General features: G+C 36.6%; 1 protein-coding gene across 1 annotated transcript in view; it reads right to left on the minus strand.

The window, feature by feature from the left end:
• The window catches only part of LOC126248926 (chondroitin sulfate synthase 2), a 125,088-nt gene extending 120,379 nt beyond the window's left edge, over nucleotides 1–4,709 (minus strand). The window contains exon 1 of the mRNA XM_049950428.1: nucleotides 3,942–4,709. Coding sequence (XP_049806385.1) covers nucleotides 3,942–4,620 — 679 coding nt within the window. The 5' untranslated portion in view covers nucleotides 4,621–4,709. The remainder of the gene's footprint in view (nucleotides 1–3,941) is intronic.
• Between the last annotated feature and the right edge of the window lie 4,752 nt (nucleotides 4,710–9,461).

Genomic DNA, 9,461 nt, shown 5'->3' on the forward strand with positions numbered 1-9,461 from the left:
GCGGTGAGCTTCTGCACATTAAGCAGCCAGTTGCAGAAGAAAAACTTGAACTAGCAGGCTACACAAAAATATCTGAGGAAACTGCTCTGTCAACATCCATACACTGCTGAAAGTGCAACAAATGAAGACTCAAACCAACTATGCAAACTTGGATGGACAGATGATGTGTGAAAAAGTTCGGAATAAGATAGGAGACAAGAAAGAGACCTGATTGTTACAGATTACTGACAACCTGCAAAAGTAAACAGGAGGACTGATTGTGGCAGCTTTAGCAGAAGTCATCAGAATGAGTGCTAACAAAACCAGAACTGAGAAACTAGCAGAAGATTCAAAGAGCAGAATCTGCAAAGAAGCTGATGAAATAATCAACAACATCCTGAGCTGCTTCAAAATGATTACACAGGTTGATTACCAGCAGCAGCACAACACCGTGGTATAAATATATACTAGAACTTATGACAGAAATTTCATTTGTCAGAAGTAAATAGCTGGTGGTATTATAACCCACAAAAAGTTGTCAAAAAAGAATAAGCCAAATTACTGTAGGACTTCCAACTGATCAACCACTGGGGCACAACATGCTGAACATTACAATCATGAAGATAAAGGAGGTGTGGATCATGAACACTTGTTGTTTCTGGTGACAGAAAAATCAATGAAAAACAGCTGGAAAAATTTCCAAGTTACGAAGATCTGAAAATTGAACTTAAGCAGCTTTAGCATGAAATAGTAAGTGGTACTGGTGGGTTTTGGCACTCTGAATTTAATAGTAAATGATGGGACATGAATACATGCAGTTTAAAATTGTATTTTGATTTTTTTTAATGGGCCTGTTTACTCCACTGTTTACAAATATCACAGAGTAGACAACTGTGCAGGTACTGTATATACACAACTGTTTATATTGTTCAATTATTGCTTGCACATGATGATAGTGCCTTCCAATTCCAGTTTGACTCAATTATGCAGACCATATGACGATAATTCTGTCAAAACTAGTTATTGAATAAAACTGAAGTCATGTTGTAGCTTCCCGGTGACCACATTTTCAAGTTCCTAACAGTGTAACTAGACACATGTAGCTTTTGCTCATTAATGTTAAAATTAATCATGTATACATACCCTGTAAACTGATTCATTCCACATCATTTCAATAAAAGAATAGTTCAGATGATCTATGGAACATGTAACCAACTAACTTGTAATCCATCTGATGGAAATGCCCAAACATGTGGGTGACAAAGTAGACACTTCACTACTTTGTGTTAAATAGATTTTGTTACGATTTTTGTGCATGCTCAGCTGATAGTTTGGAGTATTGTGATTGTTGAGATTTTTTGATGCTATTTAACAATGGTATTTTTTCAGGTTTGTAGCCATGTTAACAGCTCCATTTTGCAAAAAATCTCATCAACTCAGCTAGAAATCCAACAACATACCATAACATTGACCGTCTGCATATTTGCAAAACAGCTCCTAGAACTAAAAAAGTTACAATAGCCTGTCATTTTTCCATACATTAAATAAAGCTCTGGCAGTGATAATATTCTCACCAAAAATTCAGATAAAAGGGATATTTACAACCTCAATTGTGACAAAGAGGAATGTTTCAGAAAAACTCCCCAGAGAACCGCAGCATAAGTCCCCAGATAATTAAAAATTTATGACAAGCTATTTTCTCTGGGGAAAAATGGAATAATTTTCACAATTTCAGATTTACATTAACTGCATAAATGTCACAGTGGTTAGAACACAACTCCTACATCATTTCAGACATGCCAAACACATTCATGTACCAATCACAGTGCCTTATTCAAGTATACTTAGCTTAAAGGGTTGACCTGATACAACTGAAATTACTACAGTGTCAGTGGAGTGTTTCCCCTCTTCAATCACTGTACCAACCAGCACAAATAAAGTTATTTCATAATTTAATTTCCCTACAGAAACTTTGGAAAGAAAACTGATTTAACTTACAATCAGTAAATATTCTCAGCAATGTTGGTGTGATTAAATGAAGGGACTCTGAAGTGACTAAACTGTGCGCTGAATACATCCCATATAGACACACACTTACTGCACTAACCCCTCTGAAATCCGAGTGAAAAAGATAAATTCAGTTTCTATTTAATATAAGGGAGGAATAATTGTTACAGGAAATTTGTGTATAATAGCAAAAGAACTGTCAATCAGTATTAAAATGTAGCTTATCATCTTATTTTACAGGTTGCAAAATGGCGAGCTGAAAGGCAAGCAAGGCTTGCAGGCAAAATCAGCAAGAAGCAGGGAAAAAATGAAGTACCCGTTGCTGTCCTTGGAATATCAGCATACAATGTTTCTCTTGATATAAATGGAAATGCAACAAATCCCAACTTTGATTCATGGGACATCAAAAAGTCTATCAGAAAAATGTGCAAAACAATATAAAAGCAAATAGGAAGCCAGTTGGAGTCCAACAGAAAACGGAAGGTAGACTGTGTATGAAGAAAGCTAATACTATACTTACCACTGGGAAATGTATAGGATTAACTTCAACATTTAATGTAAAAATTCCTGCCTTATCATTGGTGAGAAGCACAAATATTACAAGGAAACCATCTACAGCAACAGCATCAAAGCAATTGTTTAAGATTCCAACACAAAATGAAAAGAAAATTAAGAATGAAAAGGAATATATTGGGCCAATGCAGCAGAAGAGTTCTACACACACTATGAAAAAAACTCCGCGACATTTTTACACTAGTTAATCAAATAAAAAATGTTAATGCCAACATCGGTGATGTCTTAAAGCTTCCTCAGTCCACACACAAGAGTAGACCACAGCTCCCTGCAAGTGCGAGACAGGAAAATGTTCCTACAACAAATTGGCATACTGGACTGAGGCACTCGTCATTTGCTACAACATTTCATTCACATGTTGGCTCTATGCAAGTACAGAGTTTGAGAAGCCCTTCAGTACCAGACATATCAACAGCACCTAAAATTGGCCACACTTCAGCATACAAATCTGCAGGAAGACCTAGTTGTCCAGAGACTTGTTTTGGGTTCCAGGTATCACACACCGTTCATCTTTGAGGAAGTCTCAAATGAAAACACCTCTTAAAACTGTATCAGTCACACCACAGCCAGGTGTCTTCAGGAGGAATTTACTTAACAGGTTGGAGAAAAGGGGAAAGCCATTAAATGCATTCAGCCATCTTAGATGTTTTGGGCATTACGAGTCAGCATCTGAGGAACCAGGCAGCTATGTCAAAGAAATTGCACCAGCAACTGAACCACTGAAAGGAAAGGAAGAAACAAAAATTGCTAAAACAAGTTCTGAAATATCTCTGGCACACAATAACTAAGAAGTAAAGAAAAGAATAGCAGATGATGATGTTTTTGATAACTGCAATCTGGAAGACCTCAGAAACATTTTCTCATATCTGCATTAGATCATTCTCCCATCATACCCAAGAGGTCAATGTGAAGAATAGCTTCATTTAATAGAAAGAAAATTTCGTAACCTGGATGACAAACCATTTTACTTGGAATGCTTGGCTGCACTCAAGGAAACTCGAGGGGACTACAGCACAACTATAGGCTTCCACAGTCAAGCGATTGTCAGTGGGGCTGAGGCTGGAAGTTATTGACAAGTCATTGGACCTTCAGTGGAAAAAGTTCACCTCTATGAAATTACAATCAAAGGATGAGGAACTTGACAACAAAAAACAAGACTCCCCAGTGCAGTGTTGGTCCATGCGAAATTTTTAAATCTTCAATAATAAATTTTGCACTTCAACAGAAAGCTGAAAAGCAGTTGGGTTCTGACGTTGGTGTGGAGCCAAAATCTTTGCATTGTGTGCCAACTCCAGTACGAAGAAGAACAATAAAAACAAATAATAAATAAGTTAAATTTATCGAACTGATAATAGGTATCTTCATGGAGTAGTAATCATTACCTAGTGAGCAAAATGCTGTATGTTCGTCATTTTTCCCACTGCCTGCATGTACATCTTCGCTAACACTTATTGACTGCACAGTATCACGTAGCTTCCTTGCTTTTAGGTAAGTAGAGTCCCTCATTAGAAAAAAGTAATCGAAATCTTCCAAATGATTGTCAGTGATGTATTTTAGCATATGGAATGGTTTCAATATTCGTCTTGTATCTGTAAAACCCACAATACCGGGCATCGTAATATTTAATTTCTGTGGTCCCAGAGCGTCGATGAAATACATTATTTTATCAACGAGATGTGCAACAGTTCTATTTACGCTGACGGCATTACTGAATATTGTACTCTGTGATGTTAGAACAGCAATAAATAACTTTTCGCGGATCCCAAGTTCTGTTGAATAATATCGTGGCCTAACTAGTGTTTGAGGAGTCTTCTGAGCTTTCTGTGGCTTTCCTGCCAGGTTTATTCTTGGTTTAAATTCATCAGTTTCCATATCGCTTGCTGACTGCCATCCGCCAGTTAATCTGTCAGTGAAATATCCGGCCGAGATCGAGCTATCGCATTCATTCTCAAGAACAGGGGACAAAATCAAGCTAACTGACACACCGACCGTCAATCCAATTATGAAATATATATTCTGCCTACAGTGAGAAATTATAAAACGAAGCATCGTTCCTATCATTACACGTCACAACAGCCAAATTTTCTTGTCAACAGCTCAACACTACCCAAGACATTTGTTGACATACATTGTTTGATCACTGCATCTGTATGTCAATTTTCCGGATTGCCAACATGGCAACACTTAACTCCCCAAGTTCGAAACAGGCAGAGTACTTTTTTTTTTGCTTCTAGCGTAACACTATTTAGCCATCACAATTATAGCAAGGAACAGTTTTTTGTTCGTTACTTTTGTTATTTGTTATAAATTGTTTCGATTCGTTATTTCTTGTTTTAAATTTATAATTTTATAATAAATGATGAAAGATTAATTGAAGCGGTCTAAAATGTACGACATGAGCGAATGAAATTTCTTGCCCTCTGCTACATATATAGTGTGCGTTTCTATCTCATTTCCTTGCCGTATGTAATATTTTACAATGAAGTGGATTCCTATATGGCTGCAACTTGAAGTGAAAAAAGTACTGCGGGTAGAATCAGATTGATTAGTGAGTGGAATTTATTTGTATGTTGTCAGGCATTTCTAATGTTTCGTAAAGAAATGGACTGAAACCTTCAGACATTGCAACAGTCGCAAAATGCTTTGTTGTGAATTAGACATCAAGGAATGTATTATAGTTGTCGGTTCAAATAAGTGTTTGTGGCGGGCTTATTTACTGTGAAGTAGCTCCTTGATTATATGTGTGAAAGAGTTTTGCAAGTATCAGTGGTCAATATTTGTGTGATTTCACTAGCTAACCCCAGTACAAGTTATGTACTTCAACTGTTAAAGACCGAATACAAGATGTAAATAAAACATGTAAATCTTGAAGGGAAAACCACTGAAGGAGAAATGGTTATTGCACAAAAATTTGCAGTTGACTTACAACGAAACGTAACCTTAAACAAACCAATTTTTCATGAGATGTGATGGTAGTTCGTAACACTGTGCCCCTTTTAGTAATTCTGACAGCATTTAACGTATAAAATGAGAGAAAACTGGTGCTTCGACTTTCTAGAACATTTTTAAATGCGAATTCCTCTTGCCGAATCTCCCTGTATAGTGTGTGAAATTACCTTTCTGTACCATATAATGATATTTTTCGGACCCATACTCTTTATTGCATGTTTTGCACTTTTGTCTTCCATCTTTAACATCAAACTTCCCTTGCAAGATGCAAACCATTTTAGTGTAATAAATGCCAGTTTCGTACACATGTGGACTCTAGCGTCCAAGTATATAAGTTACCGCACTGTGCAAGTGCACTTTACATGTAAAAACAGTTGCAAATCATGTCGCGAAGATCGTACTTCTCGCAAAAATACAGTTGAGGCGAGCCATGCGAGTTGAGATTACGTGACCTGAATTGACCTGATGTGCTGTGACGTGACAGACAGTGTGAATACACTTCCACGTCACTTCCCATCCTGTCAAAACTTTCTGCAATGGATTTCAAATGGCAGCATCCACACTAACCATCCATCATGTCCCATCACAGCACTGTCACGGTTTCTTGAGAAGAAAGTTTTGATGACTGGCATTAATAGTTACTTCCTCATTTGAAATTCCCCCCCCCTCCCAAATGTAATTAAAACCAAACAGAAGTCAATAAACAAACCAAGGAATGTGGGACAAAAAGGAAACTGTCTATCATCTAGGAACAGCTCTGATGTTAGCGTTGTAACATATTACAAACTATACTGCACAATAGTGAAGCAAGCAATGCTGAAATTTAGGTAGCTTTATTATGAAAAAGAAATGATTACAACAGGCAACAAAATAAAAACTATGTGTGATATAGTGAAGACCAAGGCAGGTGGGATCAGTAAGGAAGAGGAACAGATAGCTTTAAAAATAAATGAGACATTGGTAACAAGTCCTGTTGCAAACATCATAAATAAGTACTTTGTTTCTGTTACTTGAGATTATCAGGTTCAGTAAACAGTGCAATGGAATGTCTGAGACTAGTCTCTCCAAATGATTTCAGTAAAATGGAAATGTCACTCACTTCGCCCAGAGAAGTAGCATCCATCATAAAGTCCTTTAAGATCAAAGTATTCTTGCAGTTGTACTAACATATCAATGAAGTTAATGTAAGTGTTCATGTGAGTTCAGTTCTGTCTTAATCTTATCTGTGTAACCAATGTCTTATCAGCAGAGCATTTCCAGACTGGTTAAAATATGCTAAAGTTAAACATCCTTACAACAAGGGGGTTAAAATGATACTGTCAAATCATTGACTAATTTCACTTTTGTCCACTTTTTCCAAAACATTTGAATATGTTGTGTTCAAGCATCTTCCTAAGCATCTGACTTGCAAAAAATATTTTATGCAAGTCACAGTTTAGCTTCTTTAAGGGTTCTAGTGTAGAATTCATTAGGTAACCATTTAGAGGCTACTGGCATTTACTGTGACCTGTCAAAAGGCTTTGATGTGTGAATTACAGCATTCTCTTAAATAAATTACAATTTTATTGTGTCACTGGCAGTGCTGCTAAATGGTTTGAGTCTCACCTAACTTAATAGGAAACAAAGCCTGTCATTGGAAGATACCTGTGGAATAAGCAATTGGTGTTCATCTGATTGGGAATTAATTACATATGGTGTTCCTCCATGTTCCATCTTGTGTTCCTTGCTTTTTTCTTGTGTACATTAATGACCTCTCATCCGTTACATTGTTTGGTTTTGCAGATAATACGAACACTGCATTAAATAGCAAGCCAAGAGAGATTTAGAAATTGCTGCTAATTAAATTTTCACTTGCATTAATAAACGGTTTAAAGCCAATTCACTGTCATTAAACTTTGCAAAGACCTGCTATATGCAGTTCAGAATCTGTAAGAGATTTCCTTTCAGCATGTGTGTAACATATAAGGACATGCAGATAGAAGAGATTGACACTGTTAAATTTCTGGGATTACAGCTCAATACCAAATTCAATTGGGAAAGACATACCACAGAATTGCTGAAGCGCTTAAACATGCCTGTATTTGGAATGCAAATGATGTCAGTTGCAGGAGACATAAATATAAAAAAAACTTGCATACTTTGCTTACCTTCATTCTGTCATATGGGATCATATTTTGGGGTAACACATAAAACTGACCAAAAGCTTTTTAGTCTAAAAGCTTGCAATAAGAATCATTTGTGGTGTGAATTCAACAACATCATGTAGAAACGTGTTCAAGGAACTGGGTATTCTAACTACTGCTTCTCAGTATATTTATTCCTCAATGATATTTGTTTGCAAATAATATATCTATTTTCAACCAATTGCTCAATACATAGTATTAATAGTAGGAAAAAGAACATTCTGCATAAAGACCTAAAATTGCTTACCTTGGTCCAAAAAGAGGTCCAATATTCAAGAACATACATTCAATAAACTGCCAGTAACCACAGAAAACTTGGTTTTGGAGAACGCCCTGTTTAAATTAAGTTTGAAAGACACTTTGGTAGGCAACTCCTTCCACTCTGTAGATGAATATGTTAATAGGGACTATTGGACCAACTTAATTAAAAAGTTGTTAGGTTTCAGTTTTGACAGCACTTGGTAGCAACAGCGAGGAGTAGGTATTATCTGTATGCTAAATTTATTTAATGTTTCATCCCAACAGTGTATTAATTCTGCAAATATTGGCAGTTCCAGTTTACTGTAATGTATTCACATATCTTGACAATCTGCTGACAAAGGATCAGAGAAGTGAGTATTATATTTAAATACTCTATGTTCCTTGTGTTATACTTTCTGACCCATTCCACACCCACGAGAATCATCTCATTTTTGGGTCTATGGAACGAGAACAGAATCGGATCTAATCAAACCTAATCCATCCTTTGTTGATTATGTTACTCCCAAGCTCATTTCCTCTTGATACAGCCATGCACAGATATCCATATTTCATTTTGTCATGGTTTTTGTGGTTGATATCAGTTGCTTGTTGATATTTACTTGTTATAAGTTGTGTCATTTCACTATTTCTTTGTTAAAATTAAGTTTAATGGAAGCAGTGGGGTAGAAGTCTGAACTGTACAACATGTGCATACTAAATTACGTGACCTCTCTTACATTAATAAAGTGGATTTTGATACATACTGGTACAGTATCTAATATTTTACAGTAAAGTGGGTTGCAAAATGGCTGCAACTTGAAGTGAAAAAAATACTGTGGATAAAATCAGATTGATTAGCAATTTGTATGTTGTCTGGCACCTGTAGTATTTCATAAAAAATGGACCGAAATCTTCACATATTGTATTTGTTTAAATACATGTTTGTGGCAAGCGTATTTATTGTTAAGTACCTCTCAGGATTGTGTGCAAAACTATTTTGCAAGCATATGTGGTGAACATGTATGTGGTTTCATTAGCGAACCCCAGTATAAGTAATGGGCTCGGACTACTAAAAGTCAAATACAAGAGGTAAAGAAAGCTTATAAATCTTGACGGGAAAGGTACTGCGCGAGATATAACTATTACACATTTAAGGAGAGCCATGTTGAGTTGATATCACGTGACTTCAACTGACTTGATGTGCAGTGATGTGACAGAAAGAGTGAAGACACCTTGATATGACGGTGCTGTGATGTGCTGGCTTTCACTTGTCCCTTTCCCCTACCACCCCTCAAAGAGTCCCCTCTGCCAACCAGGAAAAAATGGCAGGAAAAATCGCTCAGTCAGTGTTGGACTGTGGCCTGGGAAAATATCGCAACAGTAGGCTAATATATCGTCAGTCACACTGCATCAAACAATTTAAGGCTTTGGAATATCGTCTGAACAATCTGCAGGTGACAAAGCAGTGTGGAATGTTGTTGATTTAACCAATTTACAGGATCTGATTTCACACAGCTTATTTATTTCTAA

The sequence above is a fragment of the Schistocerca nitens genome, chromosome 3, assembly GCF_023898315.1.
Source record: "Schistocerca nitens isolate TAMUIC-IGC-003100 chromosome 3, iqSchNite1.1, whole genome shotgun sequence".
Classification (NCBI taxonomy): Eukaryota; Metazoa; Arthropoda; class Insecta; order Orthoptera; family Acrididae; genus Schistocerca; species Schistocerca nitens.